Source organism: Vicia villosa, unplaced genomic scaffold (assembly GCF_029867415.1).
Source record: "Vicia villosa cultivar HV-30 ecotype Madison, WI unplaced genomic scaffold, Vvil1.0 ctg.000044F_1_1, whole genome shotgun sequence".
Lineage (NCBI taxonomy): Eukaryota > Viridiplantae > Streptophyta > Magnoliopsida > Fabales > Fabaceae > Vicia > Vicia villosa.
In genome coordinates, this window is record NW_026704976.1 from 1680022 (window position 1) to 1703086 (window position 23065).

General features: G+C 32.7%; 2 protein-coding genes and 1 long non-coding RNA gene across 4 annotated transcripts; 1 reads left to right on the forward strand and 2 right to left on the reverse strand.

Moving 5' to 3' along the window:
- Positions 1-323: 323 nt before the first annotated feature.
- On the forward strand, positions 324-3227 carry LOC131622786 (uncharacterized). 2 transcript variants are annotated; one of them, XM_058893824.1, is made up of 8 exons: positions 324-452; positions 588-1351; positions 1426-1614; positions 1698-1806; positions 1911-1969; positions 2062-2224; positions 2318-2650; positions 2729-3227. In XM_058893824.1, exons 1-8 carry the CDS (start codon positions 329-331, stop codon positions 2839-2841), a joined length of 1854 nt encoding a protein of 617 aa, XP_058749807.1. In that variant the 5' UTR covers positions 324-328; the 3' UTR covers positions 2842-3227. The 2 variants fall into 2 exon arrangements, with proteins under 2 accessions (XP_058749807.1, XP_058749808.1); XM_058893825.1 differs by having other exon boundaries at positions 2318-2587.
- Positions 3228-7837: 4610 nt separating this feature from the next.
- Positions 7838-13831, reverse strand: LOC131622816 (calmodulin-binding protein 60 C-like). The gene is made up of 8 exons (XM_058893848.1): positions 13367-13831; positions 12614-12689; positions 12039-12097; positions 11282-11775; positions 11037-11197; positions 10694-10897; positions 9997-10240; positions 7838-8926 (listed from the first exon to the last, which is right to left on the reverse strand). The coding sequence occupies exons 1-8, from the start codon at positions 13477-13479 to the stop codon at positions 8373-8375; spliced, it is 1905 nt and encodes a 634-aa protein (XP_058749831.1). The 5' UTR covers positions 13480-13831; the 3' UTR covers positions 7838-8372.
- Positions 13832-20278: 6447 nt separating this feature from the next.
- Positions 20279-21198, reverse strand: LOC131622787 (uncharacterized). Its single transcript, XR_009290003.1, has 4 exons — positions 21110-21198; positions 20925-21020; positions 20745-20843; positions 20279-20413 (listed from the first exon to the last, which is right to left on the reverse strand). It is a non-coding gene; the product is annotated as an uncharacterized LOC131622787 (long non-coding RNA).
- Between the last annotated feature and the right edge of the window lie 1867 nt (positions 21199-23065).

Below are 23065 nucleotides of genomic sequence, written 5' to 3' on the forward strand. Positions count from 1 at the left end.
AAATAAATAAATAAAAGTAAACAGTTAAATTTGGTTTGTGGAAAATTAAGATATTAGGTAGTTTTGATTAATAATGGAAACTTTAAATTTAATTTTTAATAACTTTATAGAAAATAAGTAACTAATTAATAACATTATATAAATATTAGAAATTACTAAAAATAAAAGTAGAAACTTTATTTTTACTAAATAATAATTTTTACTTATATGTAATAAAATTTAATTAGAATTTTTTATAGAACATATTATAATTACAGAATGGAGTATAAATTGAGTATGACTTGTGTTTTCATTTAGCGCTTCTACGTCTTGTTCCATGATGACTTCTATGAAGCGCCATTTCTCATGCGAGGAAGAGGAAAAATCAAGTCATCAGAAGAAAGCAAAACAAGTTGCGTTGGAATCGCCTCCTTCATCCAACATTGTTCTCAATTCCGCTGATTGTGATTTAGGTATTCTTTTTTCTATATCTACTTCAGTGTCACTAATTCATGAAAACTCAAAACTCTCTCTTTAATTTACAATAACTTAATTTCTTTATTAGAGTTGTATGTTTATATATGGTATTTCATGATTGATTTTGTTAGATTTCAACATTGAATGCAATGGAATTGTTGGATATGGCCTTAATGAGGAAGGGTTCGGTTACTGTTGGTCTGGTGCTAGAGCTAATGTTGGAATAACTAAGGGTAGATATTACTATGGCTGTGTTGTTGTTTCTGCTCAACATGTTGATACAGATGACACTGCTCCTGATCAGCGACACCTTTGTCGTCTTGGTGTTTCTAGAGGTGATGATGCTGTTGGAACTCTTGGTGAGACAAAATATAGCTTTGGTTTTGGTGGCACTGGCAAATTCTCCAATGCCGGCAAGTTTTTGAATTTTGGTGATAGGTTTGGTGTTGGTGATACTATAGTATGTTGCATAGATCTTGAAAGTAAACCACTTGCTACTATTGGTTTCTCTAAGAATGGTAAATGGTTGGGTACTGCATTTCAATTTGATGTCGGTTCACTTGGTGTTGGAGCAGATTCTTCTTTTCCAAATGTTTTTCTTTGGGAGTGCGCACTTTTTCCGCATGTTCTGTTGAAAAATGTTGTGGTAAAGATGCAATTCAGTGTTGAGCAAGGACTTGTTCCTCATGAAGGGTTCAGACCTTGGGCCTTGGCTGTTGCCGATGGAAATGCGGTTACGGGGCCTTCATTTTCGGATCCAAAGAAATGTGAAATAATGATGCTAGTGGGATTACCGGCTTCAGGCAAGACTACATGGGCAGAAAAATGGGTGAAAGATCACCCAGAGAAACGTTATGTTTTGCTTGGCACGAACTTAATTCTTGAACAAATGAAGGTTAGTTTACCTGTGGGCTATTTGTGGTTATCAGTTTTCTATCTTTAATTTTTGGTTAACCCATTGTTATTTAGGTTCCTGGACTGTTGCGGAAAAACAACTACGGTGAAAGGTTTGATCGTTTGATGGACAGGGCAAGTGCAATGTTCAATATAATTCTGTCCAGGGCGGCCAACATACCTCGGAATTATATAATCGATCAAACAAATGTGTATAAAAATGCACGCAAGCGTAAGCTTGAGCCGTTCACACATTACCAAAAGGTTGTTATTTACCTATTTGCTTGTTGGAGCTTGGAAGATGATTTCAATACAGATTTTGTAATATAATATTTTGTTCATTCCAGACTGCTGTTGTAGTGTTCCCGATACCAGAAGAGCTCAAAAGACGGTCTGAGCAAAGATTTAAAGAAATGGGCAAAGAAGTTCCAGTTGATGCTTTGAATAGCATGATAGGTATTATTTTAACTTTACTTGTTATTTGGTGGTGTTTAATTTATCAATTTTTCTTAATATAAAGTATTCTTATGCTTGTTCTGTAATTTTTACATCCATGGCAGCTAATTATGTATTACCTAAAAGCAAGAATTTGCCTCATTCAGATGAGCATTTTGATCAGGTATATTGAGTGACTTACTCTGCTTTTTGTTGATGTGGCTATCAAATTATCAATCATGAATGGCAGTACTAAATCTTAATTTGTATTTCAAGGTTCTGTTTATTGAGCTAGACCGAGACACATCTCAGAAATATTTGGATCAGATGAAGCAAGATATCCTATCCCCATCATATAACAACCCATTGGCATTATCGCTTAGAGGTTCTTCTCAGTCTTCTTCCGGACCTGCATTGCAAAATCAACGAAGTTCGACAGGTTCTTATCTACTTCCAGTTGTTTTTCGATCTTGCAGTTGTTTTATCGTATAATTATCTTTAATAATTCTGACGTTGTGGCACTCTTGCTCAGGAAGTGGCATTCACCAGTGGAGAGCTCATTCTCCCATCTCTCATACCGGCTATAGGATGCCTAGTGGACGCTATTCCAATGGTGAAGCATCTTGTTTTCCTAGAGATTATGGTGGTTCCTACACAACTTATGGTGCCATCGAAGCATACAGAAACCCTATTTTGGGTACCCATTATAGGTCAAGCACTACAGGGAACAACAATATGGGTTTTCATGGAAGACCTTATGTTGAATACCGGGAGTCGCAGCCTTTCAACTATAGTACATACGGTAAACCTAATGTTGAATACAGAGATTTTCATCCTGACTTGCATATACCTGCACCAGCCACATGTAGTTACTATCTTATGATTTTTCTTAAAGTTTTTTTTTAGATTAATGCAATATTAATTTGTTGTTATTACATTTCAGCTTTGCATCCCCCGTATGGGGAACCAGCTCTGAGACCTCGACATGATGGATTACCTGACAACATGCAATATTCAGGGAGATATGCTTCTCAACATCCAAAATACTACCACTGAAATTGATCAGACCATGTTATTGGTAATTGGAACAAGGCTTCATTGATAGCTAAAACTTGTAATTAACTGTATATCTTATTAGTAATCAACTAATTATACAGATGAATGGAAAACAAAAAGTCCAAAAGTATAATTTGTCACTAGGCCTTGACTATCTTAGTTGATTACTCTCACAAGTTTCAGCTTCTGGTATACTGATGTAAAGTTGATAAAAGAATAATTGCAAGTTTCTATGGTTCTTTGGGATATTTTGTGAGTATAGTTTATGCTGTGAACATTATATTTTGTTTGTGTTTGTCTCTTGGTTGAGGGGAAAAGTGTGTGTTGGTTCTTATCGCAAGCATGATAGTGAAGTGTACCACCAAGAATGTAACTGTAATTGCTCACCTTTGAACAATGGTTTTAGATCAAATTTTATTCACCTAAGCTTTGTGCATGTGTTTATTTATTGTGTCATGAACCCATGTATTAATTAACATAAAAATTACTATATTAAAATAATAAAATCTTATAGAAATTTTAAACAGCATAATGAAATAATAAAATCTAATATAAACGAACAATAAACATTTTGAACTCACGGTAAAAGAGCAACAACAACATTGATATATATAATAGAAAGATATAAAGTCCATTTGGTTTAACTTAAATAAAAATAATTATAATTTTAAAAATAATTTTATGAGAAAATTTTAAAACTTAAACTAGTTATTTCAAGATTATTTTTTATAAATTAAAATAATAGTTTTCATATTCAATAGCTTAAATATTAATTATTAAATATTGTTAAGAGTAAAATATCAAACAATATATGACTTAAACATGTCTTATAAAGTGAGACAATTCTCACCTTATAAAGATATCTGAGCTAGATTGAGCATTTGTTAAACCACTAGTTATTAGGTTTTTGTTATCAAGTTGTTCATTATTTATTTTAATATATATATATATATATATATATATATATATATATATATATATATATATATATATATATATATATATATATATATATATATATATTATATTTAAAATACTTTTAATTTGAGTAATTTTTTTTTAAGATTTGACATCCAAACAAAGTTATACAAAAAGGAAAAAAATTTAAAATATCGGAAAAAGCTCTTTAAATTAAATTTTTATTTGAAATATAATTTAAAATACTATATTTTTTTGAAAGAATATCGAAGTAATTGTCTTTAATTTTTGTTTTATTCGGGAATCAGTAATGGATTATCTAATTCCACGAAGGAACCGAAGATGATGAGATGATGATGGGGGTGGTGTTGAACGTTGGTTCCGATTTTCTTAACGACGACACAAGATGGACCTAGATGATTAGCACTCCAACGTCCAAGTCAGTTCAAGATTCAAGAAGAGTGTACTCAAATTGGGGATCATTGATTGTGTACATTTTATCACATATATTCGGGCCGAATAGAGTGAGCCTTTGTTGGATTGGGCCTCGACCAATTGGGACTTTGAATGGTCCAGAACAGTTGCCCTCAAGGCTTGACCAGTCACTAAAGAAGTCAAGGTAAGCCTTAAGTATCATTGATCGACCTCTTTGTAGTAAGCCGGTGTGAGGTAGAATTGAATTCCTTGGGGTCTATTTTGAAAAATAATGGGGAACATGCACATTTAATGTGGTTTCATCATTGAGACGCTTCATCACTCATTCTTGACACATGCGATGACATGATCAACAAGGGTGTGGCACAGTTCATAGAGTGCTTAAGTGCACTTGAGTTTGGTGTGTTTTTAAGAGTGGAATTCTAGTTGTTGATTTTGCAATTTTTGCTCATAGTTAGTCTTGATCCTTCTGCTATATTTACTTATAAATAACGTGAGTTTAATATTTGGAAGTTTTCGCAACCTTTTAGCCTTCAAGCTTTTGGTGACACTTCTTGAGAAACATTTTCGTTCCTTTCTTCTGAGAACACCATTAGAAGTGATTCAGAGTCTTCGCTTAAAGCTTTGTCTTTTTTCACCTCCCTTGCTTCATCAATCTTTTTTAACCATGTATCATTCTAACTCAAATTTCTCCTTCAGCCTTTTATGCTTTTTAGTTAGGATGAGTGATAACATTGTTGATATAGTGAACAATTCTGAAATGGAAACTTCATCTGGGTCATCCCCTAGTTCTCCTCATCTTTTGACTAGTAGTGGTTACGCATGGCTGGAAATCATATTGATATCTGATCACTCCGGGTCAGAGGGGATGTCTGAGGCTTCCTTGGAGGAATATACTTCTTCTTGGTCATTAGATGCCCTTATATACAATTTTGGCAGAAGAATAAATCATGTCAAGGCTCTCACGCCCCCTCCCATCTTGTCGTAAGAGGAGGTACGTGCCAATTTGGAAAGGATGGACCTTGCTATAGATTTCATTCAGACTTTCCTACAAATTGTAGGCTATGAGCCTAGCGATGTTGAGGTGCTAGAACATTTAAATCTTCATGCTCGGCGATTTTCGGTGAGAGCAGAGTTCTCATGCTTTTTTGGTGAGAGCAGAGTTCTCATACTTTTTTTACATGCTAGATTGCATTTTGCAGATAGCATAGATAAGATAAACAATTTGAATATGTTCTACAACCTTGTTGATGCTTAAGGTATAGTGGCTGCAATGAATATTGGAACTTCTTCTGTCCCCACTCCTGCCCCGGTTCCTTCTCCTACCTCGACTATAAAAGCCTCGACTTTTGTGCTCGAGGTGAATCATCTTGTACACTTTTCATCCACTCTAACAGTGGGAGGACCAGTTTTTCCTCCTATTTTACCAAAAGGGCTCGAGATTTGAAACAACAGTACCCCCAGATAGAGAGTTCTCTAAAACAGACATGGGACATTGAAGATGTTGCTTGTCCGAAAGTAATATTTTGGAGTGTAACGTTTTATACATGCAATCAATTTCTTAAATATCATTTCAAAATCTATTTAAAAATCTTCTAAACCCTCACAAAAAAGCTCCTGGTCACATAATCTACATGTATTTCGATATCTTAAACTTCGTAATCGTTATAAATTACAAATAATGTATATACCTGTAATTATTTTCACATATTCATATTTTGGTTTTATAATAATTTACTTTTAAAAAAATATATTAAAAATAATAAAAATGAGAATAATAAATAAATAAAAAGGGCTATTTATTTCTTTAAATATGTTAAACATATTTGATTTTATTAAAGTAAAAAAATTAATATAATTTATTGTAGTGGCACACGTTATTCTCTCTATGCCTTCTATTTCTGTTTAAATTTTATTTTTATATTTTTTATTTCTTTTATTATATTATTTTAATTTTTACATAATATTTATTGATCATAGTAAAAAAGGTAAGAGATTGATAAATTGGTAATAAAAAGTGGAAAAAAAACTACAAAACCGAAAAGTGTGGATATTCGGTATGTGTGAGCCAAAAAAATTCTTCAATATATATAAATTTTAATATTAAATTTGCAATTAAAAATTAAATAAATGTGAATTTTCAATTTGATAATATAAAAATATTATGAAATCTAACATAAATTTCATATATTTGGTGTCGTTTTCGCATTTTCACACGTATTAAGAAAAGTAATCATTATTGTATGAAAAAGAGAAATTATAAATGATTTTACAAAATTTTCATTCATTAATTGTATGGAGAAGACAAATTTAAATAATTGAAAGAAATAAAATAATAAATGCTTAAGGGTATAATAGAAAAAATAGTATTATTGATTCATTGAAATTATAAAATAACTTACTGTATAATTTAATACAGTTTTTTTCTCCAAAGTAACGTATAATAAAAAAGGGAGGCGTATGAATGATTTTGAGTAACTATTTAAAAAAAAAAAAACAGATACTAAATAAATTATTGCTTGTTGGCCAAGTCACTCGGGAATGATAAATTAACTATTCTCTCTTTTATTAAAATACTAGTACTTCTTATTTTCCAACATATTCTCTCTTTTATTAAAATACTTTTTATTTTCCTATTTATTCTCTCCTTTATTAAAATACTTTTTATTTTCCTATTTATTCTCTCCTTTATTAAAATACTTTTTATTTTCCAACATATTCTAAACTTGATAATCAAACACAACAACATGGAACTTCTCAAGCCACTGAACAAGGAAGAAATTTTACAAGTTATCTCTCATGTTTGTAATTATTTCAGATTTGTACACATGTTTGTTACATCTTATTCACTAGTACATAGAATGAATATGATTCTTACATATATGTTTTCATTGTTCACAGCTAAAACATATTCAAGACCGATAAAATGGATGCATGGTAAAGGACGCGAGACGCTGCTGTTACAATTATGCCGTTGTAAGTATGCACATTTCAATTTTCTCTTCTAGTTAGTAATTACTACATTATTTGATGTATTTATTGATTCATTTTTGTAAACTGTTGCAGGACAAAAATAGAAATGAAGAGGTTGATCCATTACCACGCATGAGGATGCTTCGATGGAACATAATTCCTCCAACGTGCGTTCCAGATAGTTGCATTGTCAATATATATGATGTAGGAGACTGTATTCCTCCTCATATTGACCATCATGATTTTGTCAAACCATTCTATGCTGTCTTCTCAGCTAAAAAATGAACGATTGACTTTTGTTCACTCAAGAACATTCTAGGTCGGGTATAACATTTTTTCGCACTTGCTAGATGAGTATCACAAAATTAGTAGTATTTCTACAGCATTGTCACCTCTTGCAACGGTGTGTCCGGTTTCCAACATGTGTCGGTGTCTAACATGTGTCAATGTCCAACACTGATGCTACTGCAACACATAACTACGTTTGCTACTGCAACACATAACTACGTTTAATTTATTCATTCTTCAAATTACTACTATCAATATCGATTTTCTTGTATCATGTCTTGTGTTTGTGTCAAATGTTCATAGAGTAGTATCCCCAAACATGGGGATGGCGTGCAGACTTCTTATAACAATAAATTCATAAACCCGACAAGAAAAACAGCACTTCCAAACCCAATAATTTATTGTTGATAGTAAATATTGTACAGCAAGAAAATTACACAACACACAAGTTAGGTTCAACTTCGACCTATGTAGTGTAGCTTATATATAACAACTCAGTACATCCTGCTAACTGTCTACAACAAACAAACCTAGTTTTCCGAATTTCCAGACCGAGAACCTAGGAGTTTAAAGTTGTTGAAGACTCTTCTGCTCGAACCAGGTGGTAAAAACTGTCAGGTTTCCTTGTCGACCAGGATAGACAGTAGAGTGAAAAAACATTATAAGTAAAACATATATGAGATGTTGCAGGGTGAAATTCCTGTGCAGCAGAGGTTGCTGCACAACTGTTTGTGAAGGCACGGTGGGAGCTTTAAGTTTAGGCTGTAAAAAATAATCCAATCAAGATATTATGTCTACTGATGCTACAAAACTTCAGCGTGATAGCAGTTTCTAAATGTCAGAAAAGAAGCACTTGATGCTACAACCGCAAATATTGTTGCTCGCAACATCACATGAGATGGCTCCTGTTTCATATTCTATGAGTCATCCAGCTCAACAAGTTGTGCCCGTCTCTCAGCAGCTTTCTTCCGAATAAAAATGCCCCATCTCAAAGCTGCCTTTAGCTTGAGCCAGCCAACAACAGCCTTCCCTGAAGAACGGTTTCGCTCATCATCTACGTTGTAGTTCATGGAGGTTGCAGGCAAGTAAGCAGATGAATAAGGATATGCTTCTTCAGGAGCATTAAAGGAAGTATGAGGTTGCCCTCCCATATCAAAGATACGGAGCAGGTGCTGCATATCTTCATTTTCTAGCATCTCGTGACTTCTAACTCGAATATCCTCTTCCGGGAAGAAGTCATCAAATCCTCTAAAAGTAGGATCTGAAAGGCCGGGAGTCTGAAAGCCAGGAGTGGCTGATTGTGGGGGACCAAGTGACAACTCATTTTCATTTCTTAGAAGTTGAGGTTGGTGTGGAGCACTCATCAGCAGGTTTTGTAGAGGGAAGGTAGTATTACCAAACTGAAGAGCAGAATTAAGATCGGCATTCTGTGGTTGCATTGAGAATCTGGTAGTTGTACCGTGATGATAACCTGCACAGATATTATACATATGTAGTCAGCTATCAAAATACTTATTGTTTGAAACCATTCTTTTAACAACAAACATCTTTTGCGATAAAAATGTTATACACATTGATGCATATTTCTTAGAATTTGGGTTGGTTAACTATACCTTACAAAACCGGATTGTAAAGTGAGAATTGCCCCTACTGATAAACATATTTCCAGACCATATTTCATCCAATGTAGGAATCTTAAACCCACCCTTTCACGCCCAAGTAGCCCAGCACAATTGGGCTTGGTGCACGTGAATATAAATCGTGGGTCGCTAGGACAGGGAAAACCTGGTCCAACTAATACTAACCACATGAAATCATGTTTTCACAATGTGCTCTTTTACTAATATTAACCCCAAGAAATCATGTTTTCACAATGTGACACAGAATAGACCTGTCATTCCAAAGAAGTGATAAGGTGGCTTGGGAGAGAAACATAGGGGCTGGAGTGATAAGGAGGTCATAAGTTCGATTCCCCCCACTAATAAAATAATAACTAACATTTTCTATTTCACACAAAAACTATCATATGAAAATCACGTCAATAAGCAAACTAAAAAAGTACTATTTGCTAACATAATCTAAAATAGCAAGGTAGTTACTTGACCACGGAGTGAGTGTGGTGTGTGTGAAGATCTGTCCACTTAATGAGGTTGAGAAGAGAAATAATGAGGGTGGTGGGTGCATGAACTGAGTAAAAGTGGAAAAAGAATACGCTGAGAAGAGAAACATCGGGAAAAATAAAAGGAGGGAAGTAAAAGAGAAATTACGTAAAGTAAAACTGTAAAAGCCTTGTCCCATAAGAAAGGCTCAGATGGTAGCTGCAACATTTGATATGCAGGTGCGCAAATTTGTACCTCAGATTTCTCACTTCTCAACACTTAGTGTGTGAACATCACCACTAAGCTCTTGAGAACCCAAAAATAAATTGCAAAAGCTGTTGGCTTTAGTTGCTAATATAATAGTATTATTCACTTAGAACTATATAAAAGCCTTTTGCTTTTGTTGCTAATATTAATATAATATTTACTTAGAACTATATACCTCCAACATTTATACCAGCATCCATTGAAGGTTGTCCTGTAGGAACATGAACTGGTAGACTTGGGATAGAAATCTGCTGATCATGTGAGTTTGAAATAGAATAGTCATGTGAACTCGGTGGAACCTGATGTTGGGCCATACCCAAAGTCCTGTTCTGATTGTAATTTAACAGAGACTTGCCATCATACTCAGTAACATGCATCCAATTCTCATATGCCTTCTTCACCAATGTGTCCACATAAACCTACAAAAAAAGAAACTCACATTGTTTAGAAATTTCACTTTTTCTTTTGTTGATGTTTCAAAGCATAACTATTAACACATGTAACAATAAGTGATGTGTTCATATTAAGCCACCTGTGCATCTGATATGTTCACAAAAATTAGAAAATCCATGTCAAGGATATATCTCTATGCCTTAAGATTTTAAAACTGGCAAGAAATTTTGTAATACAAGAGTTCCAAGAGTAAAAGCAAAATAACTTGTAACCAACGGGATTTTAAGTGTAGAACTGTAACTATTTATAGCTGGAGTTCAACATGAAGAACAGCTTTTACCCAACAAAAAATCCAAAAGGATGGTTCACATTTTCAGTAAGTGCGAAGAGAACCCAAATTTATCACACTAGGGAAGAAAACCAACGATAAAATCCTAATTCAAACATAAACACAGAATTTACTGTACCGGTTGACTTACCTTTTGGCTATCAGAGAGAGAATCAGCAGAGTAATATTGGTCATTGGTGATTAGGCCACTCAACTCGTAGATATTATTGAAAACAACACCAACATTCCTTGCATCGTCAGGATAGTATACATAGAGTTTTCCACTGAGGACACAAGTCTTAGCATGTTCAACAAGAACTTCCCACATTTTATTTGACATGCCACTCCCCAGAATCTGCATAAGGATAGTGAGCTTATAAGAAACTTGAATTGATAAAATATGAAATCACTAAGTTAATCCTAAGCCAAATAGATTTGAACATTTGATCAAACTTCAAAATTCCTTCCCTAACAAGAAGTGTGTGTATTCTTACATTCCGCAATCTCTGTGGGTCTCTAACCACAAGTTGTAGGACGTCTTCAACAGAACATATTCCGGCTTTATTTAGCCTTTTGTGAAAGGATCCATCCTTGCCAATCTTCTCCAATCTCCATACCTCATCAGTCAAGGCAGGTGGATAGTGTTTCTTGTATACTACAATCAAGTATAAGTTTCATTATGATATGATCTGGAAAGAGAGATATGATAGAACCAAAAAATATAAAGTTATGTAATTACATTCTCCACGGTGATCCTTAACAGTGAAAGCCTCTGTTTTGGCTTCACGAATACGCACTCCCTCACAACAACCCGAGGAAACTTTTAGCCCCAGCCTAAACTTCCGACTTCTTATCCAGCTAGAGTTGTCTGTAAATGTAAGATCAGACAGAGTTCCTACACCCTCCTTCAGGGTCACTTGCAGTTCACCAGTCAGAAGAGGTCGTTTTCCTTCTCGCTCTTTCACAACATGGCTCTCAAATTCTTCTTGACTCCAAGCATCGTCATCCTCATTATTGAAATCCCCTTCAAGTACAATGACATCTAGTCTGACACATGACGCTGGGCCGGACGTGACAACACGGCCTGTGTTTGCATCAATCAAGACAAAATGTATGGCAGCGCCCTTCTCGCCCTCCACTTTTCCACCAGTAAAGAGGGGAAGGGACAACCTGGTCCTAAATTGTAGCTGTAAATTTCCTCCATCTGGACTTTCTATTCGCTTTGGAGAAGATCTGTATTTTACTTTGAGTATTAGAAAAAATAAGTTCGACATAGACCAATTACGTATTGACAATTCGACATATAATTTAAGGAATTCGGTCTGTCAAATAGTTGTTATCATAGTCAAACACTTTTTAATGATGTGGTGGCACTAAAATGGATAATAGTGTGAAGAAGTTTTACACTGATGGTGAATAAAAATAACTCTTGTTATGATGTAGGGTTGAATTTTGTAAGAAACTATATTAAGGAGCTGGGGTGGCAAAAAAGCTACCTCTCAGTAAGACTGCCAGAGCCTAATTTTGCTAAAGCGCGCTCCACTTCTTCGCTAACCTGTTCAGCAACAAGAAACAGAAGTCCAGGATTAAACATTATCCATGCCAAGTAGCACACATATATACACTTACTTAGTTACACAGTTGTTCCAAGGAATTATTTTTTACAACACAAGGCATATAAACACCATAGCATAGAACGATCGATTTTATCAGAATCTTACAAGTTAGCAGCTAAGTGAGGTGATTAAATATATGTTCCTTATTCCAAAAGCCTTCTCACAAGGAGTGTTTATATGATACAAATATTTTACCTATTTCAGCTTGTTAAGGTTTAAAATGAAGGAGATCTCTAATTCTTTACCCAATATCGTCTGAGTCTCAAAGTATTGATATCTAGCAGAAGTCAACCAACCTAAATGACAAGTTTTTTTTTCTTTTTCTTTCCTAATGAACCAGAAGCACGCGGTTTCTCATTTAGGGGCTGATTCTTTGGGTGACACATGCAAGTTATAACTTCGATAATATAGCCTGAAGGCAGTGAATCAATACACAATCAACTTAATTTTCTTACAACTCTTCGTAGAATAGGCTCCAATGATGAGCAAAGTTTCTGCAGACTGTCGACCTTCAGAGCTTCAACAATCACACTGAAAATTTACATAGATAGTTGAAGGGTAAAAAATAAACGCATTCATCAGAAAAATTAACACATGAAATATATCTTTAAAATGTGAACACAAAAACTACTTATAACATGACAAAAAAATTTGTCCCCACTAATTCTAAGTCCAACCAATTTTCTTAGTTTACAAAAACACCTAAAAGTTTAGAAGATTTCTTTCTCTCTCCCACAAAAGTAAAGATGGTGTTTATTGATTGATGCATTCGGCATAATGGGGATTAACCAGAATCAATTCACTCAAAATCATTTTTTTTCACCGCAGAACCAAACATACAGATACGAAACATGCGTGTAGAGGATCCAAACAAATATATACCAAATATTATCCAATTCAAATACTCTTCATATGTACTTTCCACTAACTTTACCAGGTATATCCCAGAAGCATCATAGCTCAAATACTCTATATAACATCGAATAAATTCTCAAAACTTTTTCAATTTCAAAACTCAAAAAAACAATACCTATAGATTACATTCAAATTCCTCTTCCCTTTCACATAAAAGAATATCAACCAGAATCAAATCCTATAACTATAAATATTTTATTTTTGCATTTCAATTAATAAAAACAACTTCCTCTACCATTTTTTCACCGAATCCACACAAATCATCAATTTTGAAGAATTCAAAAACAAATTACCTAGCTAAAGCAGGTCGTTTCCTCTCAGGCTGATCTTCCTCGATCGCAGTTGAATCTAAGCTTCGTTTCTCTCTCGCCATACTATTCGATCTCTCCATATACCTCGTTTGCATTCTTCTCAATTCCTCACTGTTTGCTTGTAGAGAAATTGAAAGGAAAGAAAATAATCTTACAGCAACAACTCTTCCCAGTTAAATAAAACTTCAAGTTCTTTTTCGTTGTTAACAGATTCCGTTGTTGAAAAAGAGAATAACACGAAAGGAAAAAGGAGGATTCGATTGGATAGAAAAGCTATGAAAAAGATGAAAATCGAAAGCGAAAATGGAGAATCTGAAGAAATTTCGACGAAGAGTCTGCGAATTTTCACTTCAACTTCAACGCTTACTTTTCTTCTTCTTTTTTTCTCACACGAACAAAGCGAACTCGCTTTTTTTTTTTTTTTTGGTTCTTAGTTTTTGGGTTTATAATTTCTTTTTTTTTTTTTTGGTAACGGTGTGAGTGATGATTTTAACGGTTTACGAATCTGTGGGTTGTTGGGATTGGACGGTGAGATTTTGATCTTGTGATATAGGCCGTTCGATTGAGAATCTTTGTCTATGTTTTACATGTGTTTGCCACGTGGGGTGATTCAGCAGGCAGGGTTTAACCTGACGCAGTCATCATTCCCCTGTTGAAGGTGTTACTTGATGATGATAATTTTTTCTATTTTAATTTTTGAGTTAGTATGTTGATATGGATATATATGAATATGTTTTTTTTTACAGGTAACATGGATAATGATATTCTTTTCCTATTTGGAAAACTAGTATGAGGACTGAAAATTTGCTCTTGAATCCTTTTATACTCTAAATTAATTTTGTAATTGCTAAACTTTATTTTTAGTGAGTTTTGATTTTCTAGAATATTTAATCATAATTTTTTTTAGCCAACAAACCATTAGATTACAATTTTAAGTTGTTATTCCCGGTACTAGATGATAATTAACAAAAATATTTATATCAAGCATTGTCGATCGAAATTCATTTTTAACGTATAATTGAATTATAATGTACGATTGATCAGAAGGTAAAGGACATTATAAATATTAATTTAGGAATATAAAATTTCTTAGAGGCGGTTACTTATTCCTTACATTGAGGGCTTTAGCTACTTATAATCCACATAAACTGTATTGAAAAAATTGTAAATGTTGCACATAAATTTGGGATGAGGAAGTTTGACTCTAGCATACACGATTTAGCAGAGGAGAAAAAACTCAATATAGCCTTTGACTTCTTCGAGTGATTTTTAATCATTGATGTTAGCTTTCATTTGCAGTGAGTCGCACATCAATCGAGGGTTACGAAACTTTAGATATGATCAAAATACCGCACATACATAATGATATAAAATATGCTGAAAATAGGATTCGTGAATCTATCTAACAATTCATCATGTTCTTTTTTTTTTTTTTTCTTTGACTTCCTCCGTGTAAGTTGAATATTTTTTAAAACATCGTATTATTAAGAAAATATATTAAAAGGAGTTGTTATAATATTATAATATTGGTTCAAACATATATTATAATATTGGTAACATTTTTTTTTGTTTTTTCTTTGACTTCCTCCGTGTATGTTTGAACCAATATTATAATTTGAATTTATTTCTATTTCGTGGCAGTTTTAAACCGTTACAATTTTACTGTTTGTTGTAACAATTTGAAAGTGCCACGATTTTAATGTTTTTTGGAAACACCATATTATTTTGAAAAATATGAATCATTGTGATTCTAAATCATTGCCAATGATCATGAAACTTTTTAAAAATATTGTATCAACTCAAAGAGGCATAATATATTTAAGAAAAAACATTAGTTTTTCAATCACCTTATTCATACATCATTTTTTACATAATTCAAAAACTTTTTCAAGTGTTCATATTTTCATCAAAAATGAAACTTTGTGCATAATTTTCATTTCATCTGTTAAGAGTCCCACATCGGACAATATATGGCCTGAACATGTCCTTATAAGTGGAGGCAATCCTCACCCTACTAGCCGGTTTTGTAGGGATGAGTTAGGCCAAACCCACACTTCTTAACATGGTATCAAGAGCCTGGTTTAAGATCCGGTGGGCCACCTTCTATGGTTTCCGCTATCGGGCCACCCACCATTTATTTCCACGCTCCAGTTGTCTAGTCCTGGGCGTGAGGGGGTGTGTTAAGAGTCCCACATCGGACAATATATGGCCTGAACATGTCCTTATAAGTGGAGGCAATCCTCACCCTACTAGCCGGTTTTGTAGGGATGAGTTAGGCCAAACCCACACTTCTTAACATCATCGAAAAGAGTTTCATTCGTATTATTTTGTGTACTTAATTATATATGTTTGGATTGTGATCAAGAAAAAAAGAAGATCAATTTGTCATATTCTTGGAATTCAAGTCAAGTCTTCAAATTACTCAAATTCTACACTTTGTTTGTATTGATTTAGTTCATCATTGTTCTTTGGTATGGTCATCGAGTTGTTTGGTGATTGTTGTAAAAATGTTCTTTGAATTAGTTTGATTCAAAGTCCACTATTGTTGTTGGTGTTGTGGAAATCAAGAAAGTGATGTGCTTCTTTGTTATTGTTAAAAGATTGTAAGAGAAGTCTTAGACCACCTCCAGCGGAGGTTCGTGGGGTTGGTTTGCCAGCATGGCAAACATGAAAATGTTACTTTTTTATTTCAAAGTTACTCCACCTGTTCAACGGTTTATAAATATACAACGGTTCTTCCTTATTTTTTAATGTTATAAAACTACAACTAGCTGTTCAATGGCTAGTTACTGTTTTTTTTTTAAGTTATTTTTTATTATAAATATAGTCTTTTAGAAAAAATTTACCAACACAAAATTTTTCTCTTTTATTTTCTTTTCAATTTCAAATTTCTCTCTCACAATTTCATCATTTTATTCATAAATTTTTAATTCTTTTTCCAACAATTTTATTAATTTTATATTAATTTTAATTTAAATAATCAAAATTATTATTTTAATTGATATAAAATTTAATATGAATAAAATATTAATAAATAAAGTAAAATTGTGGGACCCAATATGAGTTCTTCAGAGTTGCACCATTGGAGCGAAAAATTAGTTGAGTTGCTTCAAGCTGACGTGACTTAAAAGGTCCCGCAAAGAACCCTAAAATAGGTTCACGGTTGGAGATGCTCTTAGTAGTAGACTTGAACAAAGATATAACAATAATGAAATCTCTCACGAGTGTGAGGTGAATGAAGTACTCTCGTTTGAAAAGAAAATTAAAATATATAGTTGAGGTTGATAAAATATTTTTATATTATTTTATATTAATTAGCTAATTTATTATTAATTTTATTAAATTTTATAAATTTAATCTATTAACTTATCAAGTATTGATTATCAATTATAAATATTCACTAACATTATCAATTATAAATATTAGCTAACATTTAATTTATCAATTACTCACTATTTTTACAAAATAAAACATGTATATACGTTACTGTTAACATTTAGTTTTTTTTTTTAAAAAAAACAGTAAGTATTTTAGATTTTTTAATTGATAAACAAAGTAATATTAATCACTCTCAATTTTCGACTAAAAAATCATTTTATATGGCCTAATTTTATATTTAATTATTTTAAATAAATTTAAATATTTTAAAATTTTGCTTTATAAATAATGATACTTACTTTTTTTTTTCTTCATGATTATCAAGAAATTCTCTTAAAAAGAATCTCAACAAATAACAAAAAGAAAAAGACTTCCCATTGAAAGGTCATGCATCTTTATCAAATTTCTTTTAAGGGTGATTTACTTTCTCTAATGGGAATAATTTCCTTTATTCCTTTTTCGAATATCTCTTGTTTTTTTTTCTCTTCTTTTTTTCTTACTTTTGTGCCTCTTTTACTCAAGGAATAAAGGTTTTTTTAACAAAAACACGTTAAGTATCTACAACAAATAATATGATAGAAAAGTTATTGAGATATTAGTCAAGATATTAAAAATAAAATGGCAACTAGTATTCAACCAATTAAGTTATTTTTTTTATATATTAGTATAATTTTGCTCTCAAAAGTTGATTTAGTTTTATTTTATAAGTCAATGTATCCCCAAGCAGAAGAATGTTGGAAAAATTATAGGTATGTGTTGGTCTTGCATTCATTTATTATTGATTGAATGATATTTTGATGGATTCAGCAACAGTCATCATGGATAAGTGAATTATTGGACATCATAAGGAATAGGATTTGGATAAAGACAAATATAAAATAAATAGGACATCTCCCACTACTATCAAGTAGATATTGCTACCATATTTATTTTTTAAAAACATTGAACTTTTACGTCTATCTTTAAATAGAATTTTTCTATTTATTTTTAAAAAATAGAAAATATCATAATCCATCACATGATGAATAATGTATTTTAATATATATATATATATATATATATATATATATATATATATATATATATATATATATATATATATATATATTTGACGGTTAAATGTTTTAAAAATTAGACCGACAGTTTGATTCAATCAGTTGGACCGGAAATCGAGATGAATCTGTTTGGGAAAACCTTTTAAAACCGCTAATGGATTAAAATCAGAGTAAAATTAGAAAAATCAGATTGAATTGTCCAAAATCATTCGATAAAAGAATTGGAGTCGGTTTTATAAAACAGGCCAATTAAAAAAAATGCATCGATTTGACATTTTTAACATTTCTTTAAAAAATTTAATATGTCGATATCAAAATTTAACATGTTTATTTTGGTCTTCTATTTTATTTAATTTAATTATTAAAACTTTATTTTAGTTATTATTTCTATTATTTTAGTTTTGGTTTGAATTAGTTTAATTTATTCAATTTACTCTTAAATGAAGGTTGAAATGAAGTGTATAACTATGTTGTGTTATGTTAGAGACCAAGTTGTTGATATATTTGTTCATAATTTTGTGGTCTTTTGCAACTTATTATATAGTTTAGTAGTGTTTAAGCATTCAATTCATGTAAATAAATAAAGTATAAGCTTATGTTTGTATTTATGTTGGTTTATTCACTTTTCTTATCCATTTTGTAGGTTTTTTTTAGCTTCGGCAAATGTCGGAACTTAGGAATGCTTGAGAAGAGTCAAGAAGTCCAAAAATTGAAGAAAATCATTGATGAGCTCGCTAAGCGAGGGTTGTAGCGCGCTTACACTTTCAATTCTAGAACAAAGCTATGTTTTTTAGCTCGCTTAGTTAGGTCCCCTTAGTGGAACCAGATATTTTGGCAAGCTTGCTTAGCGCAGTCATCTGGTTAAGCGAGCTTCCACTTTTTGGCACTTGTGTTTTAGGCACTTGGAGATATTTTGGGACCTTATCTTTATCTTTCTACCAAAATTTTCACATAACATCATCTTATGGCACAAAATAGAGTGAAGAAAAAAAATATATATATATATATATATATATATATATATATATATATATATATATGAAGAATTCCATCAAGATTTTCAAGCATCCATCTTCATCTTTGACTTTTGATGCTAGTGAATCTTCCTTTGTTTCTTGTTGTTAAAGCTACCATGGATATGGATAGCTAAACTTCTTTTGTGTCAAGATTAGAGGTAGTTAACTTGTATAATATGTATTTCTTTTGATCTTTTGGCTGTGAACTTGGTTGATTATTAATATATGGTGAATATATTGTTGTTTATGTTATACTTGTTGATTTGAATCATTATTGAGAGATATGTTTCAAACATTGACCTAAAGATATTCATCTATCGAAAAATAAACTCTAGATATAGATTTGTGAGTTGATAATCATTATTGGGACTTCCGCAGTGACATGTATTGCATGTGTCAAAAATTTCAATAAGTGCTTAGACATAAAATTACATAAGTGCCACTAAATATATATTAGTGTGACAAATTAGGGTTTCACTTTCATCCATTCCTTCCAGGCTTCATTAACTCCTCTGTCCCCTTCACTCACTGTCTCCTTCAATTTCTACACTCCCAAAAGGTACAATAATTTCTGCATTTCCATAATCTGATTGGTGAGTTCTTCTTCTCCCTCCTTTTGCACTCACTTCGTTTTGTTTTTTTTTTATGTTCTAAGATTTTTATTACTTTGTTCTGTTTATTTCGTGCTAGATCTCTAATTTTGGATATGAGTGATCTTACCATTGTTGAGAGTCAAGTGTGAGGAAAAAGTCTCACATTGGTTAAAAAAGGAAAGAATGAACACTTTATAAGTGAGAGAACCCACACACCTATCACCTTAAGGTTTTAGGTGAATATGTGGTGTGTCTCTCACAAAGGTGTGTCCCAAGTAAAGTGCTCCCTCGTTGACCCCCTCGAGTTGCTTCCAACACTACTACGGAAAAGGGCTTTAAAAGCGCTTTTTTTGGGTTTTAAGAGCGCTGCCAAAGCCAGCGCTGCTGTAGGTAACGACAGCGCTTTTGAAACTCCAAAAGCGCTCTCGTAGCCCCCCTATAGCAGCGCTTTTTCCAGAAAAGCGCTCTGGTAGCCCCCCCTATAAGAGCGCTTTTATCCAGAAGCGCTTTCGTAGGTTGCGTTTTTTTATTTTTTATGCTTTTTTTTAATCTTAGGCAGCGCTTTTAGTAATAAAGCGCTTTAGTGGGTGGCCCTTTAATAGCGTTTTTTAAAAGCGATGTCGTTGCTAAATGAGTTATTTTATATTTATTTTCAACCTGTAATATATTTTCAACCTGTAATATTTTCGACCTGTAATATATTTTCGACCTGTGATATATTTTCAACCATAGGTAGGACAATATATATATATATATATATATATATATATATATATATATATATATATATATATATATATATATATATATATATATATATATATATATATACATCATTATAGTTCAATTCACATGTAACTAACTCATGTCAAACAAACTAAATCAGTATTATACTTCAAATATTAGCAACAGTATGAACAAAGTTAGTAACCACCTAGAGTACTATAATATTATACTTCAAAAGTTTGATCGTTTCCCGGCCTGGTCCTGCAAAGTATGAACAGAACAACACGGTCAATTAAAGGCTAAATAACAACAAAAACAAACATGAAACAAACTATCAGTTTCAAATCAATCCACCAATATTGTAATGTGTCATCAATCCACCAATGTAATGTGTCATCAATCCAGTTTCAAATCAAACTATCAGCACCACTTAACAACAACAAAAACAAACATGATTCATATAACAACGTCATCATCGTCAACTAATATTAATTAAGCAAAATGAACCAACATCCACCAAAGAAACTCAAACACAAAGTCATTATCAAAATAATGTATTCATAAAACTGTTCACACAATAATGTATTCATACCTATATGAATAGTTGCTGAATATAAAATTGACACAATTCCTCTTTGATTTCTTCCAACTTAAGTCTCATGTAAGAAGCAGCAGAAAAGTCATCAAAGTACTACATAACAAAAACATAATATGAATGATTTAGTTAAATGTAATAAATTATAAGAAATTATCTTAAGTTATAAATCCATACCGTGATTGGAATCTCTAATGGATTCATTTGAATGATTTCTTTAATAAACCTCAAAACATAGTATCCGCAATCTGAATTGTTTCGCTGTATCGGACACTACATAGAAAAACAAATAAGATTTTATAGTTGTCTTGTTTTATCAAGTAGCATAAATATTATAAGCAAAATTGTGAAAATTAATGTACCTCCACTTTGATCCAAGTAATGTTGTTTGATTTAGTCTGGGATACTTGTGCGTCTCTTTGACTTCAGAACACTTGTATTGATCTAACAAAAATATAAAAGCATATGTTTAGATCAATCTCACAAATAATTAAATATATAAATATACACAAATATTTAGAACGATCCCACTTACGTATCAATCATTGACTTCATAGCCGGATAATTGGTCCACTCACCATCTACCGAATTCAAAAAATATACCACTTCTCTTATAGGGTTGATAGCAAGCAACAACCAGTGTGCTCTATAAATTAAAACAATAGTTTATATGAAAATTTTACTACGCAAAAGAAACAAAGATTAGATGAACCAAGAATGAGAAACTAACCCTACTGGTCGGGTATTATACGCCCAAAGAATCAGACTTTCTGTATTGCCGGTGGACAGGAATCTATCGACTAAGCGCTGTCTAACTGATTCTGGTTCCGTAGCAATTGTCATTCCGTTGCAATGGGCGGAAGACACGAAACGGAATCTGTTTGACAATGCAGTCCCGCGCAACACTTTGTCATACAACAACCTTAAATAAAAACATAATAAACATTAGATTATTTTCATTGAAATGTGTAAATAAATTGTTCGACTAATTAAATAATATATCGGATGAGTGAATATTACCGGATGTATGAGTGCATATTACCGATGCCTAGTTGTTCATGCGTAAAAATCTCTTCCCAGTCATCTAGTGCAATATTTGACAGGAATTCAACACCAAAGATACTTTCATCCATATTGATTTCACGGAAAGCACCATCCTTCAAATTGGACATATCAACAAGTGTTCTGAGCGTCGTCCGATATCGAGGCACAAAAGCACCACCTTTTTTTGCCGCTGGCTTCGGAGGACCCTTGGGTGGTACGCTACGAACTTGCTGCGTCACTTGTTGTGACCCCCGAGCAGATGCCTAAAAATCATATAAGTTAGGTAAAATATAAAATCATGCAGTTTTAGATTCAGATTATATATTAACACTTTAAATGTACCTCTTTTAGTGATGCAACAGACTCCTCCTCCTGTAAAATCCCTTTACCCTTAATTGCGGGTTTTGTAGGAGCAGTCTAAAATTGAAATGTAAAAAATAATTAATGTAACGGTGCAGAATTGACATTCGAAAACTAAATGATTCATAATGGTTTTCAATATACCTCATCACCAATGATAATGAGCTCTGAGGGCCATGCAACAAATGACCCTATTGCATCTCGCAACAATGTTGTCTCTGAGACCATGTCAGGTACCGGTAGCACCGCATCATGATCTAATACAACATCAACTGATACTTTCAGGTGTCCATCCGGGAGCGGTCTATAGTGAAGTAAATCTCCCAAAGTGTTGTGCACTTTTCCCTTGCCAACTAGGTGATAATTCGGTGACGATAAGTATAGTTGGCAAGATGAAATGCCCTAAACCAATAGTAAATATAGAGTCATTATCATTAATAAAATAGAACAATTTGTAAGGAAAAAATTTATAATTACCTCGGAAAATTTTCCTTGACAATTGATACTAGCTTTATCACTAGTTTCTTTCACCGATGAAGTATTCCACTTTTCTCTCATATACATCTCTTTATCTCTTTGCAATTCAGAGACTTGTGCTTGTAATTCCTGCAATTTTTGCAACACTTCTTCATTGGTAGGATTTCTTCTCCTAGGATGCTTGTAAAAAGAGGTTGGAGTCGCACCATGACCTTTACCCCTCACCCGACCAGGATACTCAAGAGCATCTAGTGCTCTACTAAGTACGCTCCTATCATCCTGGACCTCACCAGTGGATACCGATTGCGACATGGTCTCCTGTAATTCATTTACATTTCAATAATTATTAGTGGAGATAAAAAATCAATTATATATTAAAAACATTTGATTTAATTAAAGACACAGTGTTATACTTACACATTCAGCATAAACTCTTT

What these genes read in the sequence shown, in the direction of transcription:
- LOC131622786 (XM_058893824.1), top strand. Translation starts at nt 329, where the DNA reads ATGAAGCGCCATTTCTCATGCGAGGAAGAGGAAAAATCAAGTCATCAG. An exon ending in TAATTCTTGAACAAATGAAG is followed by an intron (nt 1,352 to 1,425) that starts GTTAGTTTACCT and finishes ATTGTTATTTAG; the next exon opens with GTTCCTGGACTGTTGCGGAA. An exon ending in AAATCAACGAAGTTCGACAG is followed by an intron (nt 2,225 to 2,317) that starts GTTCTTATCTAC and finishes ACTCTTGCTCAG; the next exon opens with GAAGTGGCATTCACCAGTGG.
- LOC131622816 (XM_058893848.1), bottom strand. Translation starts at nt 13,479, where the DNA reads ATGCAAACGAGGTATATGGAGAGATCGAATAGTATGGCGAGAGAGAAA. An exon ending in AGCCTATTCTACGAAGAGTT is followed by an intron (nt 12,098 to 12,613) that starts GTAAGAAAATTA and finishes GTTGCTGAACAG; the next exon opens with GTTAGCGAAGAAGTGGAGCG. An exon ending in TGCTGGTATAAATGTTGGAG is followed by an intron (nt 8,927 to 9,996) that starts GTATATAGTTCT and finishes ATATCTGTGCAG; the next exon opens with GTTATCATCACGGTACAACT.